Source organism: Physella acuta, unplaced genomic scaffold (assembly GCF_028476545.2).
Source record: "Physella acuta isolate Inbredline_101_S28 unplaced genomic scaffold, ASM2847654v3 ptg001058l, whole genome shotgun sequence".
In the NCBI taxonomy this organism is placed as follows: Eukaryota; Metazoa; Mollusca; class Gastropoda; family Physidae; genus Physella; species Physella acuta.
Window position 1 is genome coordinate 1,293,634 of NW_026732575.1, and position 14,330 is coordinate 1,307,963.

The 14,330-nt window shown below is 33.2% G+C and overlaps 1 protein-coding gene across 1 annotated transcript in view; it reads right to left on the minus strand.

Moving 5' to 3' along the window:
* Positions 1-782: 782 nt before the first annotated feature.
* The window catches only part of LOC131955222 (fibroleukin-like), a 41,377-nt gene continuing 27,829 nt past the window's right edge, over positions 783-14,330 (minus strand). Inside the window, exons 3-4 of the mRNA XM_059319243.1 lie at positions 4,532-4,651; positions 783-1,157 (exon numbers count right to left, since the gene is read on the minus strand). Of these exons, the coding sequence (XP_059175226.1) occupies positions 783-1,157; positions 4,532-4,651 (495 nt within the window). The remainder of the gene's footprint in view (positions 1,158-4,531; positions 4,652-14,330) is intronic.

The window sequence follows — 14,330 nt, forward strand, 5'->3', positions numbered from 1 at the left end:
ATAAAAGAATATTCCAATCTCAGTAATACAAACATATTCAGAATTAATTTTTTATTTTGTACTAATATGTACTTATATGTGACTGTAGAGATTTCTTAATAAACAAACATGCTCGATATGAGATACACTAGATAAAATATTAACTACTTAAACATAGGATTTACTTAAATAATCTATTTTTATTCTACTATATGACCGCATAATGTTTACATTTATAATACAAAGCTTTACAGATCCCAAATTAACAGTTACTATCTACTTTCTGTGATTTTGGATGGCATATATATCTTTCGAAAAACCATGCGAAAAAATATTATTGAAAACATTGCGCAAACGTTAGACACGTTATTAGAGTTGAACTTCACACGATCCGAGTGAATGTCCAATTAAAGATATAGTGGTAGATGACAACTACACTACTAGTCTAGTTATGAATATGTCAGTTTTTTTTCCTGTTTTAATGGCTAACACACACACACACAGTCAATCTATGAGGAACTTCAATTCTAGATGAATGTATACTTGGCTTTATTACATCATAATAGCAAAACAAACACTGTTGTAGTTTTTAAAATCTTTTTTTTTTTAATAAAACGTTTGGTTTAATGTTCGTTAATTTTAAACTTCTTATGTATACTCACCATCAAGAAAATATTGCCTTAGTTTAATGTTTACATCTATTTATTTTGATATATGTAATGATGCTTATGTTCCTGAAGATTATATAAATAATTTGATTACTGTATATCCATTATTTTACCATAGCATTGTTTTCGGGTTGTTTACATTTGACGAAGTTTCATCTCAACAAAGTCTAGAGAGTTAGTCCCGCCTGTAATGCTAGCCCAATGAATTCCTTTATCATAAACACGACTCGCCCATTCACCGTTGACGTTAACCTGGTGACATTCCTCATACCACCACCCACCTCTACCGTCTACAGCACAGTTGCCATCTAGCCACTCATCGTTATCAGAGTCAATGGTTGTAAACTTATAGCCGTTGTGATAACTTAACCTGTCAACAACATCCCCACCACTGAATGACGTTAAGGTCATCTTATACTTTGCTGCTTCATTTTCTACCTTAAAACCTCTGTACATAGCGAAGTAGTCTTTACCTTTATACTTCATGTCAAATCTGAGTTCATTATAACCCTGTGTTAGACAAAAAATTAGAAATATTTAGATACTGCATTGTGTTTGAAATATTGTAAGTATTGATCTGCTAATATTATATGATAATTATACATATTGATAAAAAAACGTAACGAAAATCTATAAACAATATACACAATTTTCCAAAACACATTATTACAATAATACACACACTTCTTGAAAACTTTCTTTGTAAAAAGAAAAAATTGAATAAACTTATTTTGATAGTTCCTGTATCTACCCCATCATTAAAACAAAAGACGTCTGTTGAGAAAGAAAATATTACATTATCTATTGCCTGATTACATTGCAAATAAAAAATATATTCCCTTACAAGAAATACTATTTATATTCAATTTACGTATGGCTTTTCTAGAACTCCCTCCTTTTCATTAATCTCCTTACATTGCCTGCCGTTGTAACACGCTCGCAGTTAGTAAACCCATCTCCCTTACAACATATATCACTTATGTACTTTTCCTTCTTTTGATAAGCTCAATGTGACGGTAAAACCGTTAGGCTAGCTCCGTTTTATTCTTCCACCACCCGCCACCCTCTACCTGCTCTATTACTCCCCGCCCCTCTCTACTGCTACGTACATCCATATATTTCGTCCCCCTCACAGGCCCCTCTCTAGTTAGCTAGATTGTCCACGTGACACCGCCAATGTTTTAATGAATATAAGGGGATGCAACAAAGACATCTCGCACTCTTCCAGCACTGAGCTCAGCTGGTGGTGTCGCACGCGGCGTTGGGGCCGTCGGCCCGACCTCCACGTGTTTTCTCTGGGTTAGGTTTTACTAATTATTTCTTACTTTTACTTAACTTTACTTTTTATATGCATATTTGATTAACAGTGTAACAAGGAGTTTTAATAAACACCATATATAAATATTATCTTGCTGTCATGTATTTTTACATTGTTACTTTACATTGTTACTTTACATTGTGACAGTCGATAACTTACCTGAATTACTTAACTTAACTTTACACTGCCCGTGCCTTAGCACACAGGGCATTTAAATACTTATTTGATGTAAACTATTCCTGCCTGTGACGTAATTCCACGTGGCAGTTGAGTAGATATTTCAGTTACCTTTTTTACTACTTTTATCCTGCACGTGTATCAGCCACGGAGCAGTAGATATAATATTATATACTGCATCATTCTATTTTACTACAGGCCGTAAACTGCGGGCATTGAGTTGACCCGTAGTCATCGGACCTGATATTTTATTCACCGGCCGTAAACCCTTGCCGGTAAACTCTGGGCATTGAATTGACCCTTAGTCATCAGACCTTATTAATATTACCTCTAGTAAAACTATACTAGAATCTATATTCCCGGTAAAGAAGCGGCACAGACCCTCTTACCGGTTGAATACCAGCATTTTACAGATTATCCCAGTTAGTACGCTACCAATATTACTACATTTTATCCTTATTACCGTTAACACTCAATAGCCCTAATTCTAAATCTTACAACGTATCTTATTTGTATCTCTATATGTATGTAGTGTAATCGGGTTAATATAATTAAGATGAGGACAGGCGCGAGGGTGTGGAATAGAACTGTTGATAAAACCGGTAGAGGAAGAAATGACCGGCGGAAAATATCCTGCTGACTGCATTACACTATTCTTCAAGGTTCGTTACATAACCACGATCTTTATTATATAAGCTGTGTTACCGTTCCTAAAATATCTAACTAATCTGTAAATCGTTTATCTAATAAACACTTCTGAAATCAACGGATCAAGACACTTAGCTTTTTTCCCAATAAAAATAAAAACACGCTATGTTAATTTATTCATCTATTAACATACTGCATGTGCAGTAAATGCACCTTCGTCATATAAAGTGAAGATGTATAGTATCTGTTTCGTTAGTTAGCTATTGTTTTGTTACTATGCACTCGTCATTAAAATAGCACGTTACTTAATCTAGGTCCATTTAAATGTATTTTAAATATTTAATGCCATGACTGATGATTTAAATGTGCATTTCAGTGACATGTATACACCAGACGCACAGTCCAATCGATATGAAGATTAAATAAAATTGTCAACATGAATGTATTAGTAACTGTAAACAATTGTATGCTATATTAATAGCAGAAATTTCAAGACTTTGCATTCACTACGTATCTCCACATTTTTCTTATGTTATCCATCCATCTATTTACCCCCTTTTTCAACAGCCCATTAACAGTTTTAGCCAGATTCAATACATTCTTCCGCTCATATTTGTCATATATCTTCATCGTTCAATTCTTAAATTTTATTTATTTTATCCCCACCTCAGCAATGCATCTAGGTCAAGTTGTAGCCTACATTATGGTAGCAATGCAAAGCGTATTTTTTTTCTCGATCAGTATACAACCTCTACGGCGGTTTAATACTAAACTCAATTACAACCTCGAATGTATAAGGTTTACGGTTGGGTAATTTATATTTAACTCTCAGCTTCCGAGTGTCTTGATAACAACACCTTAGATACGCATCACCGCATCTGGTGTCGCACAAATCCTTCCCCTTTCTGATGTTTTTTCCCCCATGACCCCACCCCTACAACCCTCGTGCCCCCATGACCCCACCCCTACAACCCTCGTTTCCCATCTCTTTTCATACCATTTATTATATATCTATATGGTTTCTATTGCTCCTTTTTGTATCGGTTATATTTACATAACCTTCAAACAAACATTTTAATGATATTTTTTAACACTAATTTAATAGTATTTTATATATACTGCCCATTGGTCCACAGCTTACATGACCCCATGACCCCATCCGTCTATCTCCCCGCTTCCCCTAGACCCCACCTCTTTTCACATGAAGTCGAATATCCTAAAAGTCATGTTTAAAATGGTTTTGTTGACCTTTATTACCATGTACGAAACTATTCAAATTCTTTCATGAGAACACTGCTATCCAATTGTTGACCTTTAAAACTCCACCGTATCCCCAAACTATAGCTTCACGCCTACCCACCCAAAATATGTCGGTACTAAGCAGTCAAATAATCTTAGCTACGACTATGCACATCGACACTGAAGCACCACACGTTATCCCCTCCCACTCAATCACTAACACACCAACCTGTGAACCCCCCCCCCCCCCCACCCCAACGACCTCACCATGCCCCCACCCACCAGCACATCAGCTTTGATTTGTTTGTGTCTTTTTTTCTGTTACATCTAGTATTGTACAGCCATCCATGACGATAGTTTACAGACGACAATGACAAGATCAAGCAGTGCTTGTTATTACTTCCCCTTATTTTTACATAGTTTAAAACCTAAATTATCTGCCCCTAATAGCCGTAAATAATTCGACCATGAATATTTTTTTAAGTAGCCATTATTTACTTACCGAATCTGTCAAGTGAGAAATGACGTCGTTTCCGATCCAAAAGTCTCCAGATGTTGAACCAAATCCGTTTTTATAATCGTTCCAAGTTCTTGTAAAGTTCACATCACCTTTGATACGTCTCTGTAAGAAAAATGGCACCGCTACAATAAAGTCATAGCAAGTTGATATAATTGATTCCAACGATTATTTATGCTTCAAATTACGCACGAGATAACATTTTAATAGTTTTAAATAATCAAAACGCTTCTCTACGAAATAATAGCATAGATAAAACTACGGTTATGTGAGTTGATTTGATATATTCTAAGGCTTAATTATCTTTGAAATATATTAGGATTCTAGTTATATCATACAACAAACAATTTATAAAAAAATCAAAGCAGTCGTTACTTTATAAGACCTAATATTCTTCACATTAACTCTCTAAAATATTTCCAATATTTTGTGTATTAGACAGTTACAACTATCACGAGATAAACTTTGACGTTTGCTTCTGTTCAAACTCGAAACCAAATAAATCCCCAATTTTATACATACAACAGAAAGGATATTTTACAAATACATAGTCTTAAAAAATGCACTAAACACTATTGTAGTTTATTACATAATCTGATTTTGTCTATTTTATTTTAATATCCTAAATTTTATTCAGATCAACAAAATAAGCAAGACTAATAGATTCAGCTTTTCTACCCAAAACGATGAGATATATTAACAATTCTGTTGTGGACTGGTCACCTGACTTCGGGAAAACCAATAAGATTATTAATCTGCAGTTTACCAGAACTATAAAACAACTAGAGCTAATGTCTTTTGATGCCGATAAAACATTTTAGAGTCATCGTAATTTCAAATAGATAAAATATATTGTACAAACACTAAGTATGTAGTTCAACTATTACGCTTTTTTTAAATATGTTGCTAAGTGTCTATCATTGTGTATCATACATCTGTTTTCAATAGAATAAACTCATCAACACAGGTAGAAAATATATAGGAAAAATGGTGAATGGCTAAGAAAAAATGACAAATAAACCTGAATAATAATCCATCCTCCACCGTCAGTCTTGGTATCACACAATGTTCTTTTGACATCTACTCCAACCTTTGTCATGTCCGTTAAAACATGATCGTTCATGTTGGCACATTTTAACTGGAATCAAATTCATTTCTAATATTTTTATTTACTATTATTAGTTGAAACGGAATCAAATTTAAATATATACGTATATTCAGACAGCTAAATATTTCTCTTTTCTTTATAAATAATTATATTGTATTCACTACATCAACATCATCGCCACACACCACACAACTACGAAGAATATATACATACACATGTACATATGTATTCATATACTTATATATGTTTGTGAGTGTTTGTATATGTATAAATATATTCGCAGAACTATTGTTAGTATGTGTTAAAGCTATTTCACCAAGATAGCCAATTTAATATATCGTTTACTTTCTAAACATTGTCTAGACAAGGGACGAATTTCTGTAAATGTGCGCTCTAGTACAGCAGCAGCATAAGTAAAAAGGGGTGATGTTATTATTTTAAAGACATTCGACTAAATTAATCATACTTTTATAAATATGTATTGATTACGCAATTTTCTTTTCAAATAAATAATAAACCGTTAACATTTGTCAGAATATTATCTGAATATTAAAAATATTTTTTTAAAATTTTGTTTTTCTACTTTTGACGCAACGAAGAAAGGTATTAATGTTAGGCTATTTCGAAAACATACTATGCCTAAGTAAAACCTTTAACTTTTAACTTCTTGGGATCATTGCCATATGTTATGGCGGAACTGGAAAATTTAAATCGGGACATAGCAGATTTTGATGCTATATAAATTATTTTAACTTACGTATTCGCTATCGTTGAGCACACGGCCATTATCGATGTCTGTATTGTTTAGTAGTGATACAGCTGTTTTTAAATCCTTCAGTGTCTTTGACTGTGTCTCTGACAGGTTTTTGTAGCTTTCCCACAATTGTTGAATGCTTATATTTTGACGTTCCAATATCGCTGTGCTATTTTTAAAAAAAGTTTGAACATCGAGTGATACATTATCCACACTATTATTCAGTTTCTCCAGTTGTTTTTGTAAAACAATGTATAGATTTGTTACATTTTGTACCGACCTATTTTGTTTTTCAAGTGTGTTATTGTTTGCTTGTATCTGTTGAATTGTCTTTAGAAAGCTTTCAGTGAAGTTGTATTTAAAATGCGTGAGCTCTTGATTTGTGTTATTTAAAGTGTTCAATCTGTTATCAACGTTGTTCATTTGATTTTCAAGTCTCTGAATTGTAGACCCTTGGGCAGATAACACGCTATTTAATCTACTTTCCATCGCATTAGTAAGGTTAACCAGAGTTTCATCACCCTTCTCCTTTGTTAATTCTGTTTTATGATAACCAAAGTTAGAACGTTTGTGGTCTGTTAAAAACTGTAAATTCATCTTCAAGTCAGCTCTGTTCAACTTATCAGAATATTTAAATGTTTTTAGAAACTCTGACATTCTATCAATTGTTTTATCAAACTCTGGAGTTTTCGCCTCTAAGGTCATCAACATCAGTGGCTTAAAATTGTCTTGGTCAACAGGCTTAGTTTTATTTTCTTTCATCTCAGTGAGACCCCTTCTATTTGTGTAATACACATTACATCCAAACACTGTACTAAAACAATCGGAAGGTATTGTAAATGATACGATCAATTCTCCAAACACTTTTGAAAACGTTCCATCAACTTTTGATCCAGCTACTTTATAATCTCGAACTCTTGAATCGGATTCTGAAATACGCCAACACAATATTCCCGTCTAATTCACTGATCCTATAGACTGACATGTTGACAAGAGCTGAGATTTCATTATCTTCTCTTGTGTTCTCCAAACAATGTAACTTGCCACAAAATAAATCTTTACCCTCCATATAATATTCTTTTTGTAATGAAATGTCAAGTCCTGGAATGTAATGAAATATAGAACTGAAATTGGTCAAATTAAAATATTTAAGAAATGATTTTCTTTTAATACATTTACTGCATAACATCTATTGCAATTCCTTCATAGTAAAATGTCCGACAGAAGTATATCTAGTAATTGCAAGAAAAATTAACTTCACAAAAATGGTATCGTATACAATTAGTTGTAGCATTATAATCCGTGGTAAATTATTATGGAATAATAAAATAAAACACTGAAATCGGAGAAATACAATTATTTATGAAATGAATTTCTTTTACACTTCACGCATAACAAATTCCGAATAGTTACATCTATTCAATTTTTGCGTAAAAAATTATTTTGAAAGAAATCTATGTATTAATTGCAACACAAATTAAAGTTACAAACGTGAAAATGGTAATTTATACAGTAAGTTTTATTATTGTAATCTTGGTAAATTATTATTAAATATTTATTAGTTGATTTAAACTACTTGGACAAAGTCTGTAACTGAAAACACGTAGGACTATTTATCCACGTGTGTGTAATCACACTACTTCTCAAATTACATAGAACAGAACTTAATACATAACTACGTATAAACGTTGGCTAGTAGTATACAAAAAAATCAATTTAAAAAAAATAATTGTGTGTTATAATTTTTAAATGAAATATCTCAAACGTGAAACAAACGGCAGGCCTCAAAAGTCTTAAATATATCACTTTTTTCTGTTTAATAGAAATTGAATTAAAATTGAAATACTTTGTAATAAGCTAGTACATAATTGACGTCGGCAATGGTAACGGCGTAATTTGAAAAAAAAAGGGTAAGATTGCAGCTCCAATAGTTCCGATTTCGGTGACTGGTCAAATGATGAACATTAGCTAGAAACCGCAACGCATCGTAGGGAAAATAAACATCTACAAAACCCATCAACTGCTACCTTACAAATTTCTATTGGATGGACAAATTCTAGCGAATCGTATCCAGGAAGAGAAGCTTGATGATTTTCGGGTAAACAAATAAAATGACCCAGAACATAAAACAGACAATAATGAAGTGTGTTGCGGGCAATTATGTCGCAAAGTACATTAAAAGTACAAATAAATGAATAAACCATATGACCCAAAACATATAATAATGACGTGTGTTTGAGGCAATGACGTCGAAAAGTACAATTAAAAACAATCGGAAGATATTGATTGATCGAAAAAGATTACAAAACATCTTTTTTTGAAAGAACAGTTAGGTTTGTTAGTCATATATTAAAAAAACCTTCTTGCTTAAAGCAACTATTTTTTTTTTTTAAATCAGAATATTTAGACCGATTATACATTTTAGTTTTTGGGCGAGATTGAATTCAGGTGACTAAAAATTTTGAGATTGGTTCCATGAGGTTGTAATCTAACTCAAGCTATGGAACAGTAATGAAGACTTAGTTAATCATTTTGTCCATGCTTTAAAAACTAAAACAATTGTTACCTAAAAATATACAAATTATCAAATGCATCATTCGCCATCTAATTTGTGATGCAGATATAATACAAATGTACTCACCGCATGTGAACATTATATTTACAACCAACAGAGCCGTCACTAAAACAGCAGACATTGTAGAGTTGTGTAGTTCTGTATCACACGAACTGGAGACTTCTCTAAACCGCTGCTTCTGTTTACTTGTGAGTATATTGCCGTCTATTTATAGCACAAAATTGTTACAGATGTCAAAGATGTGTTGATAAGACACTTAGGCGTTTTCTTCCTTAGAAATTATGCCATAAACAATTACACTGCTATAAAGTTTCACGTTGCGGATCTCAAATAATATTTTATAACTACATATGTAGCGCCGACCTCATATTTTTTCAATGAATTATAAGTCATTCATTTTGGTTTTTATAAACGATTTTATTTTATGTTTACAAATATAAAGTAGGTGTTTTATAAGGCACAAATTAATACTTTTAACTTACTCCTTTGTTTTTTAATTTAACTTTTCATATAAATTGAAGAGCTTCTTGTTTGTCTATTTTATAATAGTTTTAAGAAGCCACCTCTTAAAAATAGTAGTAGTTAATTAGTTACAAGAGCAAATCAAACAAAACGTTGAATTTGATTTTCACAAGTACATATATAAATATATTTAGTGGTTAGATATTTAACTAGCCGCATGAGATCAAAGATTGACAGAATAAATTCGATCGTCTCATTGTAAATGTATCAAATATTAATATATTGGCCAGAATGACTTCTAGAAAGACATTCTGATACATTTTGTGTCTCGTCTAATGACTATATATTTAACTAACAACACCTCAAGACTTGAATAAATTATTGGTTAATACGTCTAACGTCAGTTAATACAGGTTAGTAAGTCAGAAGGCTAATTCAATAGACTCCTGTGACGGCTTAGACAAACTTGATGAACAATTATAAAAAATGGTCGAGCAGAAAGTTCAAAATAAAACTAACCAATATGAACTTTATTTAAGGTTAAACACGTTTTTTTTTCAAATCAATTGATATTTGTAAAAATTATTTTAAAAAAAAGAAAACTTTTTATCATCATGTTGAGAATCCCTGAATTGCATGAATTGAGTAAACAAAATATTCGTAAGCAATTAGCGTGGGTGTGGTAACTTAGGTTCCCACCAGTATCACGTTGCATGCTGTGACCGAAAACAACTCAAGCATCGAGATAAGTGGTCGGCGGTCTACTTAAACGCCAGACTGTTGGCATATTACGAAACAAAAATAAACGTGTGATTATATCAGCTGCATCTTTGACCCTGCAGTAAAGGTCTTTTTTAGTCATACTTTTCTCGCGGTGTGAATAATGATTTTACAAATATTCCAGAAAATGTTGAATTTTTAAAAAAAACATATTAAATATGTAATGGTATTTAAACAATTATTGCATAATTTACAGTATGAAGAAAGTCTTTTTAACGTTAAGGAAAATTCATACAATTTTGTTCACATTATCTTATCCTTACACAAACAAAAAAAATTAATTAGTCGAAGTGCATCGTTCAGTACTTTCATTCCTATACACATTGGTTGTAGTCGAATAATAGAAGATAAACAAATTGCATGGTTTGAACATAAATTGTGAAATATAGTATGTACCATTGACGACAGAAAAAAAATGTTGACATTGATATTATTGTAGATTTATGAAGATGTGTACTTCCCCACATGTCTAGACGATTTAATTGAGCGTATAGTGATTAACTCACGCGTCATAGCACAATTATGTACGCGCAAGTAGTTCCTTGGCCTACTTTAACGATGTAAGTGTAGGACGCACTAATACGTGTTTTTAAGTTCACCTTGAGCTTCTCATGTGAGAGTAAATAGTAAATATCTCAAGGACTAGGCTATCGGTGTAGAATGTAGAATGTAGATATACATATCTTATTTTAATGCTTGGGCTTCTTTATCATGTAACACGATCTCAGTAGGGAACGCTGTTTTCAGATGATTATAATAAAACTTTATTACATAAATAACCACTGTGATAGGGCGACAATGTCTAGCAAGTATATCCACTTTTGTTAACTTAATTTTTAATTACTAAACCACTGTTTCCAGAAGAACGTTTATGGAATGTTTTAACGAAATCGTTGCAGTAGAGGTTGCTAACATTTGAGATACACAATTTGCTACAAATTCCTAACACAAACAAACAAGTAAACAAACGGACGTTGTAAAATAAATAAAATAGTGAAATTAAACAAACTTGTTTTTCTTAAAAAAAAAAAAACTAGCTCATGAGATCTCTTACGTGTTCTTGCGGCCTACGTTTTTTTAAGGAAAGCAAGTTTTTATATTTTCTTTTTTTAGTTCATTAAAAAAATGTAGTATCAAAAGATTTTAACGAAATCGTTGCATTAGAAGTTGCTAACATTTGAGATACACAATTTGCTACAAATCCTAACACAAACAAACAAGTAAACAAACGGACGTTGCAAAATAAATAAAATCGTGTAATTAAACAAACTTGTTTTTCTTTAAAAAAACGAACTTGGGTAGCTCATGAGATCTCTTACGTGTTGTTGCGGCCTATGTTTTTTTTTTAAGGAAAGCAAGTTTTTATATTTTCTGTTTTTCAGTTAAAAAAATGTAGTATCAGAAGACTTTTTCGAAACCAGCAATCAATAAATTAACTCTTTTAGGTACAATTGTATACTAAAAATCGTAATATGTAATTTTAAATCTATGAAGAGTAGTTTTAGTTTTCTTAACGTTTCAACTGGACACTCTATCGACCCCGACCCTATGGTAACTAGTCCGATAGCGATACAAGAATCTCTGACATTTATGTCTCTAACATACAATATACCCACAGAAGTAATTAATCTCTCACGCTGAAGTTAAGAGAAATTAATTTGTAAACAACAAAGACAATAGCCATTTCTCAATAACACTGGAAGGAGAGCTCGTACATTATGCGTTAATGTACGCCCCCACCCCAACCCCCACCCCCTTTAATCTTTGTAAACACTGCGAGCGGTTTTTACCAGTCACTGACTGGAAAGCGTATTATTGTACTGTTACACAATCAAGGTAGATTAATTTAAAGTTAAGTCAGCGAATGAAGCCTGGTATCCTTATATTTTCTTAACTTTTACCATGCATCATTAAATACTAACGGTTGTAATTTGTTTTAAATTTGATCCTACTTTTTTAAAGCCAAAACATTAAGGCCAGCGCCCTTTGTGGATACCGCCCTCCCCCTCCCCCAGCTCGATGACATCATATGCTCTTGTTAATCAACGTGTCGCAATGACATGCATAACAATTGACGAATATTAAAATAATACTCATTGGAGTTTAGCATCACATAAAGGGAGGCTACAGCTCAAATTATCCACTGGCGATGAGAAGTTATCTACCTTCATAGAGACAACTACTGAACAGGTCTATTTCAGTCAAGAAATAAAAATCTAATTTATAACAAACACTTTGTATGTTTCATAATGATTTTTATTTTTTTTATTATAATTTGATAATGGAGATGCAATATATATATATATATATATATATATATATATATATATATATATATATATATATATATATATATATATATATATATATATGTATATATGTATATATAAATATGTATATATGTATATATGTATATATGTATGTATATATGTATATATGTATATATATATATATATATATATATATATATATATATATATATATATATATATATATATATATATATATATATATATATATATATATATATATATATATATATATATATATATATATATAAATTAATTATATATATTGTATTTGATGTGATCTTTTATTAATTATATATCGTGAACATTGTTATGATAGACTCTTAATACCATGATGTCTCCTCCTCTCCCGGCTTTATGCTACCCCCATCAGGTAACGGTAGGCCTACACATATAGAACTGGAGTCCAGCGGTATCGTAACGCTGACCAGGCCTCGACCTGGGACTGCGGTCAAAGGGGCGCAACCTAAGTCAAGTGACCAGCACGATAGGGACACTAGTCCAGTAACTTTACCTTCTCCCCTCTACGGATGTACATGTTATAGTTGATGTTACGGCGCTTAGCAAAATATAATCAACTATACTATTGTGCCACGGCACTTATTCTCCACTGATAAAGTTATTGTTATTACAAGCCACCGTGTGTAGATAAGGACTGTGTAGCTTTGTGTGAAGGCTATGGAAAACGTACTTGTATTGAACATTGTTATATATTATATATAACATTGTTATATATTAATCACTATCTTAGAATGAATTGTTATCAGATATTGATCTACGTGTGAAGTTTCTTTTTTTAATTGGTCCGTTAGAAGTGGTCGAAATTTCACACACCTTGAAGGCCGAAGCACTACGAGGAAGTACGAGGAAGCGAGTTAAATAAGCGAGAAAATGGAAATGGATTGGCCACACACTCAGGAAGCCTGTATCCAGCATAACAAGACAAGCCCTCACCTGGAATCCACAAGGCAGGAGGAAGAGAGGCAGACCAAGAAAGACCTGGAGACGTGACCTGGAAGAAGACACCAAGAAGATTGGATACACCTGGGGACAGTTGGAGAGACTAGCCCTGGACAGAGACGTCTGGAAAGCTCTTGTCAGCGGCCTATGTCCCAGTAGGGACGACAGGCAAACATGACATGACATATATCTTACCTCACAAACTGCCCATCCCCCCCATCAAATCTTACTTCATACATTGCCCTTTCCCCCCCATTTCATCTTAACTCAAACACTGCCCCTCCACCCATCAAATCTTACCTCCCACTGCTGCAAGCCTGAGAGCCAAGTTCTGGTAGATGAGAAATCTGTTCCTGCGGACGTGGACGCAATAGGAAAACACCACTGCGGCCACAGATATGCCGTCAGCAATCAGAGCAACAACTTCCAGAAACTGGGTCGTTAGTGGGTTCCCTGGGTGTGTTGGGAGGTGAAAGTTTACAACACGTGACATGTACACATGTACTTGTTAGTGCTATTGATAAAATATACACTCAGGTTGTTTATAACAATGTTCACGTTAAGCACGTGTGTTGGTTAGAGCAAAAAGCAGCTTACCAAGCAGATTCTTTGAGCACCACACGTTGTCCTTGCACGCCCACAGCCCCGTGTAGATGTAGGTGTAGAAGGCATATACGGCTGACCACGCCGGACTGCTGAACGCTACGATAAACCCACACACAGCCCCGTGTAGATGTAGGTGTAGAAGGCATACAAGGCTTACCACGCCGTCCTTGCACGTCCCTTTCTAGCATGCCATATAACTCGAATGTCTTCTGTGTTATTAGATGCTGGAT